Here is a 15647-nt window from a genome sequence, read left to right on the forward strand (position 1 = left end):
AGTCCAGGGGGAGGCGGCGAGCTCCATGGCCCGCGCACCCCATCCCGGCTCGGGAGGAGGGGGCCGAGCTGCCCCGCGGGGCCCGGTCCATCCCGCCATGGCCGCCCCGCTGAGACCGCCCCGCCGAGGCCGCCCCGCCACGCCGTCGGCACCCGGCCCTGCTCGCCACGTCGCCACGGCCGGCCATCGTGGCCTTGGTCCGCCCCCGTGTCGGCGCAGCAGGGGAGGGGGAAGGGAAGCCGCCACCGCGCGTTCGTTCGCGCCGCCGTCCCGTGGTGGCCGCCGCCTCGTGGAGGCCGTGAGATCCAGGGGAGGGGTGGCGGGGCTCGTGCCGTCCCTTCTTGAGTCCGGCGCCGGCGGCCAGGGACGCGGCGGCGAGCGGAGATCCGACCGCCGCCATGGCCCAGCTCGGCCCGGTAGGAGGGAGGATGCTAGGGCCGGCGGCCGCGCGGGGAGGGAGGGAGGCCGGCGGAGCGAGCGGGGGTGGGAGCAGGGAGAGAGAGAGAGGGGGGGAGAGGGAGGACGGCCGCGCGCCGCAGCCATGGCGTGCCACCACCGCGCTGCCGGAGAGGGAGGATGTTGGGGGCGCCGGCGGGGAGGAGGAAGGGGGCGGGCGGGCCGGCGGGGACCGCGGGGAAGAGCGGTGGGGAGAGAGAGAATGGGAGGGAGTGGGCCTGGACGACGACCGCATGGGGCTGGAGGGTGCGCAGCGGGGTCGCGGGCCGGCTCGCCGGAGTAGGAGAAGAAGGGGAGCCGCCGTGCCTCCACCTCACCTCGCCCGGCCGCTTGGTTGGAGCAGGGGAGGGGGGCGCCGTGGGTGGGAGAGAGAGGAGGGAGGGAGGAGAGAGAGTGGGGAGGGAGGGAGGAAAAAGAGAAAAATAATATGACGTGTGGGCCCGCTAAATGGTAGTTGGTATAGTGAATTGATTTAGAGGATGACGAGTGTGGGAGAAATGAGGATAGAAGAGAGAATCTCGATGATCAGGATGAGAATATTGTTTTAGGGAAGAATGAGTGTGAACAGTCTTATACTAATTATTATCTTGTTAGATGAGGTGTTGATGAATCAGCTTATTTTATTTTACTAACCAAACAAAAAGAAGAAACGGTAAGTTGATGAACTACCCTATTCCTCGTATAGAAAACCCACAATGTCGGCTGTCCTTTAAGAGAACACTGTATTCATTACTGTCAAAAGGAGAGAAAAAGCTATGTTTCTTGAATGCAATCATTTTCATCGGAGCAATTTCATGTAAACCTGTTCCAATGCCATTATTTGTTTCCTTAGCGAGCAAGCACCTCATACTATTTCCTATATTTAATTCTTACTCCGGAACATATTTATCAACGGAATCAAGTGGCTCCAGGTAGAGTTGACCATGTTATGGCACAAAGTCAAAGCTATCCCGCGTCTTGACAGTTGACCAACACGGCAAGCTAGGCAAGAGTATGGTGGCCAGGATCCGGGGAAATCATAGAAACTATTTGGGCGCCGGAAGCACCGAGGTCAGTGGAGCAAGTTCTCCATGAGCAGGCTGGCACGGCCGGACTCGGAGAAACGAGCGGATGCGCTACGGGACGCGGCGGCAAGGTACCAGGGGCTGCAGCAGCTGGAGAAGCAGATCTCGTCGTTCGTCGATGATCGCGCGCTCCACCGCGACGCGGCCCTCGGCAAGATGTTCTCCCTCTTCGAAAAGTGCGAGTTCTCCTCATGGCTGGCTGGTGCTGAATGCCTGAATCCGATGCGAGCACTGACCGGCCGCGTTCCTCTGTTTCTTTGCAGAACAAAGAAGAGCGTGTACAGGTTCATGCAGGAACGCGATGCTGCAGATGCCAACTGCCAAGACCAATCTCGTGTCGCGGTACAAGGAGCAAGACATCCCGGTAGGCTGGATGTCGGACACGGGTGTAATCGTCAAGGTGCGCGTCGGGAACACAGTGCAAGCTCTCATCTGAGACAGTGTCTCTGTCGCAGCTGCTGCATCTGCATCTCGGTCTCAATTCTCGCCCTGCGCGCCTCTATGTGACTGTGTGGCAGATCAAGCTGGCATGCGTCAACCTTGCGAAGCAGTACATGAGAAAAAAAATTTCGGTGCAGCAGGGCTGCAAAGCGTGGCCTGTGCAGCCCTATCCCGATGCCAGCCATCTGTCTGCCTAGCAGATCGGACGGCAGCCCGGAGTGCCTCCCTCTCCTCGGCTCCGCCTAGAAATCACGATTCGGCTGAGCTGACACACTACATGAGGGTGGTGTCCGAGATTGACGGTCTGGGAAGCAAAAACGACGAGCAGAATAGGGAAACCGCACTTTTCAAGCGTCTGAAAGAGCAGAACAGGGAGGTCTTGCTCCATCAGGGCGTCAGGTTCGCCTTCCGGGTTCATCAGGTAATAGTGGCGGAGCTTGTGCAAGTAATCAGGGGGAGCTATGATACTTTATCTTGAAAATCAATGAACAGTAGCTGATTTACTGTTCATTTAGTGTAGATTTTCAGAAGTCAGTGGGGCCATGGCCCCCTTTCAAATGCGCTAAGCTCCGCCAGTATCAGGTACAGAGAAACTTGTCCCCTCGTCCCTCTTCCTCACAGACAGAGGTAGTTCATGTTCATGGTGAAATGCAGTTAAGCAAGCAGTTTCTCTCGATCTCAGTTTGCAGGAGGATTCACTGCTGATAGCTTGGATGCTTTTGGTGAGCTAAGAAGACGTCACACTGATGGAGTGATGGAACAAAAACAAACTAATAACCTGTAACTTAATGGAGTTTCAGTTTAGTTTAGAATCTGTACATTACCAGATTTTGATAGGAAAGCAAACAACTCGTGTCGTGTGTTACCAAAAGAACACGGTAACTGCACATACCCTGGTTTTATCTCGTTTCCTTTCTGTTTACCTCCTCCCGTGACGCGAGTGTTTTGTTGTACGTGTTGCTGACCTTCTTCCGTGGCGAGAAACAAGTCGTCTGCCACACTTGTAAAGCGCCGCTCGGCGCCACATGTCGCCAGGCATGCCACGCAGCACAGCGAGCGCCGCCACACGTCGCTCCGACCTCCGAGCGCTCGCACTTAACCCCTGAATGGACCCCCGCCAGGCCGCCATCCCCTAGCGCTAGCGGCCAACCGATTCCCCTTCCACCAGCCCCGTCGTCCTGCCTAGCCATGGCAGACCGGCCGACGCCCGGCCCGCGCGCCGCCTCCCGGTGGCGGAGCCCGTGGCGGAGCCGTCCAGCGGCGCGGCGGCGGTCGCGGAGGTGGCGAGCCGCGTGTGGGGGGTACTACGACGCGTACGCGCGCGAGGACGGCGGGTTCCCGCGCCCCCCGCACGCCCGGGTCAAGGACGCCTCCCCCGGGGCGTAGGCCGTGCGCGCGCCGGCCGGAGCACGGTCTCGGGCAGCTTTGCGCGCGTGTTCATATGTGTCGTTGTAGCAGCCGTGTTCAGTGCAAGCGTTCTGGTTTGGGCCAGGCTATTTGGACATGGAAATTCGAATGGCTTTTTATTAAAAAATGGAATGGCTCTGGAATTCTTGTAGCATGCGGCGGCGACAGTTAGTTCAGTTCACCGGACGTACTATGCTCTGAACCCTACGAGGGTCCCGGACCTCGCCCGAGTTTGGTTGGACCCTTGTGCCTTGTGGGGGTACTATTCTCTGAACTTTTTAGCAGAAGGGAAACAGCAGAATGTTCCTTTCAAAAAAAAAAACAGAATGGTAGGCAGTAGCAACGATAGCGAAAGTGAGAGGGCCGCAAGTGTGCGTGCGTCCAAAATGTGAGCGACAAATAGTTGAACGACCCTCATCTACCAAATCTCTTTTCGAAACGGGTTCGTCATTCATCTGCCAAAATCTGACACGACGCAGGAGACTGACCAAACTCTTAGACTACACTTTCACAGTTTCACTGAAACAGCTAGTCATGCCCGTTCCTCTGTTCCGCAAGAGAACAGATCGAGATCGAACATGATGGACTCGATCGACCACACAGTAGTAGTATAGTAAATACAGGACGAAAGAAAAATGAAGTCACCAAACGGAAACACAAACTACGTACTTTGTCTGTCATCCATCCGTAGTCATACACATACATATGCGACGTGTGCCAACGTGCCGACGATCGTCCTAGGCGCGATCCATGTAGCCGAGCTCGGAAGGGTGGAGAAGACGGACGGGGCTCATCAGCAGCGGCGAGGACTGCGGCGGCGTGCGGGGCTGCCACAGCCGCTGCCCCTCGCAGTCGTAGTGTATCGCCCCCGTGAACTCCAGCGGCTGACACCTCCGTCCCAGCAGTATCGCCCGCCGCCACACGCACGGCGCCCCGTCGTCGCCGCCGTCCAGGAGGTGATGCCCGCCGCCTCGCCCGCGCTTCCGCTCGCCGACACTTCTGGGCTTCACCGCCTTCCTCGCCGTCCTGCCGCGCTTGACGACGAAGGGGCTGCCGTCGTCGCTGACGTCGCGGCGGCCCGCGCCGCACGGGAAGAAGGGCCGCCTGGCGGCGAAGCCGGAGGACGCGATGCTCTTCCGGCGCCGGAGCGGCACCAGCCGCCGGGCGAGGGAGGAGAGGAGGGCGGACATGGCGCTGAACATGGCGTCAAGCCGTCAAGGGCTCAAGGCCCGGTCGGGTGCAAGAGCAGCTCGAGCTCAATGGAGTGATGGCTTCTTGGAGTAGTGTGGGACGAGAATTGGGGAGGCTATAATAAATGGGGGAGCGACCGCCCAGTTGGCAGTTGTTTGGTGGACCGTTTGGCACCTGGCTAGATGAAATTAACAAGTCAATTACGCATTAGTGTCATGGATTTGAAAGTGCTGACCACACTTACAGGAATTAAGTAATCTGTACCGTTGGAAAACTAATTTGTGCTGATGGTCACATTTCAAAAGAAAATTAAAATAAGAACAGTAAGAAAATACTAGCCCAATAAATGAGTCCAACGAACAGGACGTGCAATATTCCCTCAGTTTCAAATTATGAGGTATATTTTGTTCTATTATACAAGACTTTGATTGCAAATTACTCTATTAATTTATCATTTATGTTACACAAATCATGATAATGCCTTAATATACTAATATAATAATAGAATTAAATTTGTGCAAAATTTATATATTAATAAAGTAGTTTTGGTCAAAAGTTTGCTTTTATGGAACAAAGTATCCCTTGCAGTTTCAAATGGAGGAAGTGTCACAGAATGAAAATGCCACGGTACAATATTATTTGAACTTTTAAATATAGACTAGTAGGGTCCTATATGAAAATGGTGCCAGAAAGAATCCATTATTCATAGTTTGTTCTTGTGAAGTTCCTATGCTTGCATGGGGTGGTAGTAGCAGACAAGTAGAAGCATAAGGCTTCAAGTAAAAAAAAACCCCGCAATTCAAAAATATAAATCTAAATACAAATTCAAAGAGTATAATAATATCATATGGATAGGTGAACGCCCTGACGCTAACATGACTCCCCCGACTTCAGCTGATGTCCTCTTTGCTCCTACTACCACCTACGCTACCTACATCGCTTATCAGGTTTGCCACTTCCGCTCATTCTTTGCCAAGTTTGTGGACAATGGCATCCTAACCACCTCGTTGGTTGAGGTTCAGTCGTTCACCTTTGTTAACGAGCGAGTGTAAATAGTCTCATTTTTTTTCCAGGGGCAAATGGAGAGAATTTTCTAATTAATAAAATATCGCAAAAAATCTGATTAAGAAACTAGGGGACGAATGCAAACGTTGCAGGAGAGAAAGATCCAAAGGACATGAAAAATGAAAAAAAATGTATTAAGATTATCGTAATTTTTTTTGAACAACAAGGCAGAAGCACTGCCTATGCATTTAAGACTATCGTAATCATAAATTAAATGCTTTCATATCACATATGACACTCTTGAGAACACCAACATGTTGGAAGTCCTGAAAGTGATCGGGTGCTCTAACCTAAGAGGGGAAGAGAATGAACTAGGCACTCTAAAAATCTTAACCTATGGCTCCAACTACTTTTGCACAAAACATAAACTAGATCATACTAACTAGATGTGCAACTATGGTTTATCTAGTGTCAAACCCTCATCCCAAAAGAATTTTGCAACCTATAGCCAATCCTAGCATAGAACTGCACTAAAAAAGTAAAGACACAAATATTGCAATATGAAATGCGGAAGCTTAAAGGACGAATGAGAGGAGGCAAACTCTCGACACGAAGATTTATCCCGTGGTTCGGATTGCCACAAAGGCGCTACCCCTACATTCACGTTGTTGAAGCACTCACGAAGAGTATTGCTTCCGACAATCAAGTCTCTTCCGTGAATACAATCACGGTCACATTGATCCCGCTTTCCACTAAGGAGCTTGCCCATAAAGGAGAGGGGGTCTCCACGTCCCCCGTACAAGGTTGTCGTCGCCGCTCCACACCAAACCGGAAGGTCGATGACGTGCCGGCGAGCCACCAAATGCTCCAAGGGGCCGACACACCGAAATGCTTGTTTGGTTTACTCTAAAACCAGCCACAAGGCACAACACTTTGCTCTCACACTCTCTAAAGGAGCTAATATAGCACTAACACTCATAAATATGTGCTAAGGACTAAAGATTTAATCATTAAGCTCTTTGGATGGCTTGGAGGTATTTTTGGGTGTGTACGAGACTTCTAGGAACTCCAGCAAGCCTCAAATGGCCGGGAGAAGCCATATATAGCCCACAAATTCGATGTAGCCGTTGGGGACATTTTTGCGTTGGTCTAACTGGTGCCTAGTCATCGGTTTAACCGGTCACTAATAGTTTGAACTAGCAGTTGGCCCTTTCTTACGAGTTCTGCAGCTGAAATATGGCACCATCAGAATATCTGGTGGTAGCATCGGTTTAACCGGTGCTAAAGAAACTTTCTGGAGTAAAAAACATGCTCTCTGGACAATAGTACGGTACATTTCACCGATTTTTTTTTGTAGCATCGGAATATCCGGTGCTTATAGGAATCAACTTCAAGGTGCTTCATATTTTGGCCATAATTTTTTACTTCGAACTCCGATTTGGATGATCTTTGACTCTTTGGAAAGCTTGTGAAATTCTCTACAAGATTCTGCTAAAGTTCATCTCATTTGACTAACTTTTGAGCATCGGAATAACCGGTGATAGGCATCGGTTTAACCGGTGCCACACTGAAATCAGCTTCTTCGTGTTTTGACCATAACTTTTTTACCCTAAACTTCGATTTCGATGATCTTGTACTCTATGGAAAGCTTGTGAAATTCTCTACAAGATTCTGCTGAAGTCCATCTCATTTGAACAAATTTTGGGCGTCGGTTAAACCGATGCTTGTCTGATTTTTACTATATTTTTGGGACCTATAAAAATTCACTTGACAAATTTGTTAGTCCCATTTATTGCATTGTCATATAATCACCAAAATCACAAACAATAGCCTAATGGGGTCATGTTCCTTACAAGCCCAACCTAAACTGGGCTTGACCCGGTCCGAAATCTACAAGCCCAAATAAGTTTGGTGGGCTAGTTATTCAAGGGCCGAGAGGAGGATCTGGGCTTTTCACCAGCCTGTCTGGGCTTTTCACCAGCTTGGCCTGGCCCGAAAATCCTATACATCTTCTGGAAGATTTTTTTCTTCCACATCTTCTAGTGTCTGAGATTCGTGCAAATCATCTCATCCGTTGGATCTCCTCAACACTATCTTCTTCCTCCTCCATCCTCCTGCCCCCTTCCTGACCATGCATCGCCGCCGCCCTCTGCTCCGCCTGCTGCTCCGCCGCCCCGCCCGCCCGCCTGTCGCGCTCCTGCGGCTGCTGCTGCGCCGCCGCCTCGCCTGCCCGCCTGCTGCTCTTCTGCCCCAGCAGCTGCCGGCGGCCACTGCGCTGCGCTGTCGCCAGCGTTGCTGCGCCGCGCGTTGCTGCTGGCGCCGCGCCGCTCACGACGTTGCCGGAGAAGAAAAGCCCAGCACGCCGAAGAAGAAATCTTTAATATTTCTGTTTTAATATTTTTAACATTTAATATTTCCAATTTCAACATTTTGTCTTTACAGTTTCGACATTTCGAAAGCCAAATATTGAACATGTTTAGCAAAATGTTGAGTTAATTCTACCATAATGTTAATCATGTTTGCAGCACATAATTGAGCCAAAGTGGGTTTTAAAGATGGATGCCTTATCTATCTTCCACAAGATAGATAGGAGCCCCGGGCCTGGCCAGGGTGTTTGCTGACTTGCTTGCCGGGGTCATATAATTTCTTGGCCCCACTAACAGAAATAATTTCTTGTCCTATCTGAAAAAATATAATTTAGTTTCCTTTAAAAAAAGCTACACAATTTAAACCAAAAACTCAAGGAGCGCAATTTTTTTAAGTAAGGAGTGCAGTTCGTTTGATGTTGGGATTTTTCAAGAAATTTAGTCATTTTGTGTGTTGGGGTTTTCTTTCTGGTGCGTCCGAGTGGGTATAAATAAGCAGACATTATCAGAAAAAAAAAATAAATAAGCAGTGGCGGATCTTAAGGGGGCTCTAGGCCCTCCCCCTACCGCCTGGGACACCATGGCGCCCCTGTGGAGCCCCCCCACCCAAGATTTTTTTGCGCCATCAACAGAGGAAGGGGTGCTCAGGACTTCAAGAGCTCGAGGAAGAAGAAGCTTCAGCCCCCCTATACTTTATTCCTGGATCCGCCCTTGTAAATAAGTTGAGCCCGCTTTGAACGTCACATGTAGGAGAAGTGACTCGTAGGCTAGCTAATTTTCATCTGAATGTGTTAACCATTGTCGCCAAACAACGTACATTCCAAAAGCAGAAAGAAAATATCACTCAGAATGTCTGCCAGCACGCTGTGAAGATAAGGACGATCAGTCACCTTTAATTGTAAGTGGAAATGTTTGGGTTAAGGTTCTTTCAGGCCCGGCTCTGGCCCAGGGAGGCGAGTGTGCCGGCCTAGGGCCCATCAAATAAGATGGAGTGGATATGATGAGTGGGGGGATTTAAGGGCCGAGAGGAGGACTTAGACTTTTCGTTATCCTGGCCTGGCCAGGGTGTTTGCTGACTTGCTTGCCGAGGTCATACAATTTCTTGGCTCCACTAACAGAAATAATTTCTTGGCCCGTTTGAAAAATACAATTTTGTTTCTTCAAAAAATAAGCTACATAATTTATAAAACAAAAACTCAAGGAGCGCAATTTTTTTAGCAAGGAGGAGTGCAGTCCGTTTGATGTTTCCGCCAGAGTACAGATGCACAACTCTCGAAAGGCTTCCCGTGCTCCAACGAATCCTTGCTTGACATCTTGTCCCACTGCTTTTGTCCAAGAGCGCAACTATTCAGAAGGGTCAAGAAAGCGAGGAAGTGCCTCTCTTCTACGGCTCTACCACCTTCCCCAGCTAACCAGCGAGGAGCAGGATTCTAGCAACGACCAATCGACCATGGCCATGGCGTCTCTGGGTGCCCTCACTCCCTCCTCTCCTTCCGGCGAGAAATGGCTGCGCCAGCACAAGGCGCGCGGTTGGGCGCCTTGACCTGCAGATACAATCAGGTACGGACTACTTTCGCTAACTGGTATCGACCCGAATCCCTGACTACAATTTCGCTACGGATCTAGTATTTCCACTCTCTATGGCATCTACGACCAGCCAAGAAAGAATAAAAACCTCCGAGCGGGCAGAGGAGCCAGGGATAGGTTGATAGATTGGGGAATCGAGTTCATAAACCATAAGAACTTTTAGAGTTAGATCTACTTTTTGTATGATTGGATGGTCTGCTGCTTAAACTTGCCACAAGGACGTTATTGTCAGCAAGCAAGGCGTGGCATTTTTTAAGCATCAATCTATTACTCTGCACTCCGAATCAGCAACTTGAAATCACTAGTATCATAGTGAATTATGAGCGGAGTGGTCAATCAGCAGCTTGCTTCTGTGGATGCAGTTGTGCTGAATGAACTCTTCAGGCAAGGACGGGCTGATTTAATTCCCTTCGTGTAAGCTTCTATTAATTTGCCAATCCACATGATATTGACAAGAGTAACTTCCCTCCATGTACTGACAGATCCAAGCTTCAATGTTAGATCACTGTTGATGAAGTGACGAACCGAACTCCCTGATTACATGACCTCTACCTCCATGAATTCCCATCTACAACATGTAGATTCAGATACTGATCCTAGAACGAGTACGAAAAGTCAAAAACTAAACTTGCTTGTGCGTACTAAAATTGTGAAGGAGAATAGTCCGTAATTGACACTAGTTGTACCATATCTCACTATGGTTCTCTGCTCTGATGAATGCAGTCAGCCAATGCCCATGGACGAACAAGGTTGAGAAACCAAATTACACGCAGAGATACCCTATCATTCATGTCATGTGCCATCTTGGCTGCATTCCTAGTGGCTAGCCCAGCTGAAGCTAGAACTTCCAGGCTGGAGAACAAGAAGAAAGCTATGGAGAAGCTGGAGAAGCTCCGGGAGAAGGCGCTGGGCCCAAAGGAGAAGAACGGATCCACCGGCAAGGAGATGCCGCCCCCGGCGAACCTGCTGATCCCTCCTGCGGTGGTCGAGGCTTCCATATGAAAGATCCTTAGTCCATTGGGCCTTCATGTTGATGGCAATGCTGATATGAATTTGTTGTTGTAGCATTTTTACGGAACTCATGTATCATGATGCCAGCTGCTTCCTTATTGAATGCTACAGTGTTTATGCGTATTCCGTTTAACTAGAAAAAATCGCGGTGTTGCCGCTTATGGGCAGTGGACATGCCCATTGTATTACTGAAGTTGATGGTTAGTTCAGCCAAAGATAAATTTGCATACTCCAAATCATTGTTTGAGCTACTGCTTTGTTTATCATAAAAGTGTTTTTTTCCCTTTGTAGTTAGGTATATGAGTACGACTAATGTTATCTGAATTATTCTTTATATAGTATATTAGTGGTATTTGTTTGTGTTAATTGGAAATTATTATTTACCGTGATTATATATGTCAACCGTAGATTTTTCTTTTTTTGTTCTCTATATATTTTGTGGGATAAATTGTCTTGCTTTATTATATAAGTACCATTTTTTTGCATTGAGATATATGTATTATGTTTATTGGCTATGTTTGTTGTGGTTGAAGAATGGTGGTAACTGTGTTAAGATGGGAAAGAAGAGTTAGTATTAAGTTTTCATATTTGCCCATTAAAAATATAGACTAAGGTGTACAGTTAAAACAATTATAGTAAACCATACTCTATTATGGATCCAACGCATGGATATATTCATGAGGATTTCGAAACAATTTAATTTTCTATTTACGATTTTTTTTGTGATTTGCTGCACAATTTCAAAGTTTGAGAAAATTTATTCGTAATTGGAAAAGAATAATAGATAAGGCAAACCAGCATCGGGCCGAATTCGGCCCCCTGAGGCCGACGGAGCGAGTGGCAAGCCAGCCCAAGAAGGCTTGGACGGCGGGTTGTATTTCTGAAAAGTTTGGGGTCTTTTTTGAAAAAAGAATTGAGAAAGGAGGCCGTACGGCGGGTCATATTTTGCTAAAGTTTAAGGGTTTTTTTATAAAATGGCCGGGACTGGCCCGATCTGGGCCATCCGTCCAACCGATCGGACGGCCGACATGCCCGTTGTATTACTGAAGTTGATGGTTAGTTCAGCCAAAGATAAATTTTGCGTACTCCAAATCATTATTTGAGCTATTGCTTTGTGTATTATAAAAGTGTTTTTCCCTTTGTAGTTAGGTATATGAGCACGACTAATATTATTTGAATTATTCTTTATGTAGTATATTAGTGGTATTTGTTTGTGTTAATTGGAAATCAGTGGACATGCCCGTTGTATTACTGAAGTTGATGGTTAGTTCAGCCAAAGGTAAATTTTGCATACTCCAAATCATTGTTTGAGCTATTGCTTTGTGTATCATAAAAGTGTTTCTTTTTTTTCCCTTTGTAGTTAGGTATATGAGCACGACTAATGTTATCTAAATTATCCATTATGTATTATATTAGTGGTATTTATTTGTATTAATTGGAAATTATCGTTTACCGGTGATTATATATGTCAATCGTGGATTTTTCTTTTTCTTTTTTTGTTCTGTATATATTTTGAGAGATAAATTGGCTTGCTTTTATTATATAAGTACTATTTTTTTTATTGAGATATATGTATTATGTTTATTGGCTATGTTTGTTGTGGTTGAAGAATAGTGGTAACTATGTGTTAAGGTGGGAAAGAGGAGTTAGTATTAAGCTTTCACATTTGCCCATTAAAAACATAGGCAAAAGTGTACAGTTTAAAAAATTATAGTAAAACATACTCTATTATGGATCCAACACATAGATATATTCATGAATATTCCGAAACAATTTGATTTTCTATTTTATGATTTTTTTATTTGCTGAGTAATTTCAAAGTTTGAGCTAATTTATTCGTAATTGAAAAAGAATAATAGATAATGCAAACTAGCATGGGACTGAATTCGGCCCGCTGAGGCCCACGGAGCGAGTGGCAAGCCAACCCAAGAAGGTTTGGACGGCGGGTTGTATTCCTGAAAAGTTTGGGGTTTTTTTTGCAAAAAGAATTGAGAGAGGAGGTTGGACCGTGGGTTGATTTTAAAAAATATTTAGTGTTCTTTTGCAAAATTTTCTGAGAGAGGAGGTTGGACCGCGAGTTGATTTCTGTAAAGTCCAAGGACTTGTTTGCAAAATGGTCGGGAAACGCAAGATCCGGGCCGTCCGCCCGGATGATCTGACAGCCGGAAAAAACTGGCGAAGTGGCCTGCTTCTCTGACCTCGGAATTGGCCGCGAATCGTAGGGTAAGATAAGATTCGCCGTTTAGCCTGTTTAATTGTCCATTTGGCAGTTTGTTTTGGCGGGACACAAGACTATTAGGTGTAGTTTAACGGGCCGAATCTCCCCACACCAACAAAATAACAAGCAACGCTCGGCCCACGAGCATTGGTTGCAAAGAAAAGACAGACAGAGCACATATCAATTATTTGAGTGAAATGAAACAGATATTTACTAGCAAGTTTCTTGTGCTTTATTTTCCTATAATTGTCTTTTGTGGTTATTACGTTTGGAACTAATCCCTCTATAAAAAACAATTCTAGTTTTATCCTAAGTGCGTCTATATAAAAGTATCAATACGACAATACTTATGGTACCGGATAGGTATTTTGAATAGTACACTTATTTCTACGATGTTGTTCAAATTTAAAGCTAGTGTTGCGTTCTTTTTTAACAGGGGGAGTAGTTTGGAAGTCATTTTCATGAGAGCAGTACACAACCTACATATACATACAACTCATCAAGATAGAATTTGAGTAGTTCTGATCCAATCCTTGCCACTTTATATAATGGAAAAGCGTCCAGAATTCGCTGAAAGAGATGGAATCGGTCCATAATTATTACAAGAGCAGTTACTTTTTTCAACTTCTTTTCACAAGTGACCGACAATTTGCTGGTCTCAGTGCAGGTTTCATAAGAAGTTTTTTATGTACTCGTATTAAAGATTATGCTACATCAACAAATTTGCTGGTATAATAGGGTAATTATAAATCTAGAAAAGTTAAAATGATTAATAATTTAAAATGGAAAGAGTCATTTACATAATTTTATAGACTGGGTCAGCTCACCCCGTGCCCGGCCTGTCGGCTGTCGCGAGCACAAAGGTATCGAATGCATACGAATGTGATAGTGGAGAAAGATCCTGTTTAAACTAGCATTCGATTATTGGTGCGTTGAATCATATGAGTACATCACCATCCACCAATTGTGTGAAAAACATGTTTAAAGAACACGGGCGAGTTATGTCATATGACTGGATGATTGGCTGCCACTTGCCACAGTGCTGACATTTAAGTGGCTGATCGAATCACTTACCTCACCTTAGCAAAATTACCAACCCTATAGTTGACCCGATTAAAAATTATCCTTATATTTATTTGTGAAGTGATTTAATGAAAGAACTAGCTATCTTAGGTCTTTATCAATAGTGAGTTACTTAGGCCATGATTGGGTGGCTGTGTTCGGCCTCGTCGAGGTTCACCGGATGCAATCATCATGTACCGGGACAACAATGGCGGATCCAGAAATGATTGAAGTGGGGTTGATTTCTTCTTCCTTTCTTCTCAAAAATAGGGGGGCTCCATAGTTTTTTGAGGTCTACGGGGGCTCGCCACTGCAGGCCAGGCTTTCGAGATGCATTCGGCGCCTCTTAGCCTGGCTCACGTGGTGTGAGGAAAACCGACATTTCCGTGCCGTCTGGCTCGTGCGGGTGTAGGAAGCATGCCACCCCAGTCTAATTTGCTTGTTTTTTTTGAAAAAAAAAGCTTGCTGTTGGTTTGAGTCCATGCAACCAATCACATTATGCTTGTAGCCTGGCTGGATTAAGCTTGCAACCAATTAGACTTATCTTGCATCCCTGGCCAACCGTGGTCTGGTTCGTTTGGTGCGAGCCCGGCTCAGCTGGGAAGGAAACCAATCACGCCCTTATGGATCTGGGTGATTTCTCCTTAGTGAACTGTAAAATTCTGCTTCTCCTTATATGATTTGGCAGCGCTCTTGCCGTTTTCTTCAAAAAAAAAAGATCCGGGTGATGACATGTAACTAGCTGATCAAATCACCTACGTCACCCTAGCAAAATTACTAACCCTATTGATGCTATGTTTAAAAATATCCTTATATTTATTGAAGTGACTTAATGTTAACGAAAGAACCAGCTAGCTATGTGCTTGAACAAAACCACTATATCACAAGTCTTTATCAATACTCCTATCCTATTACCTATGGATTAGGATGTGGTTGTGCATATCTAACTAGTATCTGGATCTAGATCTAGATCGATTAGAACATGCCATGTTGCTCGCAAGTTAGATTCGCGAGGTACTTTTGGGACGTACAAAAGACAAAGACATGATGTGTGGTCGCATGCTTGATATTTAGGTCTTGTTTAGTTGGGAAATTTTTTTGGATTTTGGAACTGTAGCACTTTTGTTGTTATTTGGCAATTAATATTCAATCATGAACTAATTAGGTTAAAAAGATTCGTCTTGTCGTTTACAGCTAAACTGTGTAATTAGTTATTTTTCCAACTGCATTTAATAATACATGTATATGTCCGAAGATTCAATGTGATAGGTAGTGTAGGAAAATTTTTGGGGGCCTTAGTAAAAAAACTTACAGAAATACGCCAGCTAGCTGGATAGAAGAATACAGTCCAGATGCACATCATATCTTGTTGACTAGGTGGAGGGAGAAATTAATATAATGCCTGTATGGCTGCATCCGGCCGCCTCTTTGCTACTACTTGTATGGTGACGTACTACATATTCTGATTTATAGTTCTCTAGGAATGTCAGAGCCTGTGGGCCTGTGTCATGCATATAATCAGTACTGCACATAATGTTTGGAAAAGGCTCGCTGCCCTACGAAAGAAACATAAAATGGCTATATGCATGTTGCCAAATAAACAAACAATATGAGCACTAGGTAAAAAAAAGCATGGTGACATGTGCACTTAGTTATATCCTTCAGGAGTGTCCGCAATAGTTAGCTATTTAGCTATCTAGATCTGATGTGACAATGAAAAAATAGGAGAGAGAGTAGTCACTGGCGACGAGCAAATAACTGGTCTATTTCACGTAGCCCAAGAACACGTGAGAGGAACACGTAGTATAAAATAATCCTTTTTTTATATCTCACCTCCAC

At 46.2% G+C, this 15647-nt stretch overlaps 1 protein-coding gene across 1 annotated transcript; it reads right to left on the reverse strand.

Moving 5' to 3' along the window:
- Positions 1-3789: 3789 nt before the first annotated feature.
- On the reverse strand, positions 3790-4660 carry LOC120709968. The gene has a single exon (XM_039995593.1). The coding sequence runs from the start codon at positions 4568-4570 to the stop codon at positions 4106-4108; it is 465 nt and encodes a 154-aa protein (XP_039851527.1). The 5' UTR covers positions 4571-4660; the 3' UTR covers positions 3790-4105.
- Positions 4661-15647: the final 10987 nt, after the last annotated feature.

The sequence above is a fragment of the Panicum virgatum genome, chromosome 5K (genome assembly GCF_016808335.1).
Source record: "Panicum virgatum strain AP13 chromosome 5K, P.virgatum_v5, whole genome shotgun sequence".
NCBI classification, from domain to species: domain Eukaryota; kingdom Viridiplantae; phylum Streptophyta; class Magnoliopsida; order Poales; family Poaceae; genus Panicum; species Panicum virgatum.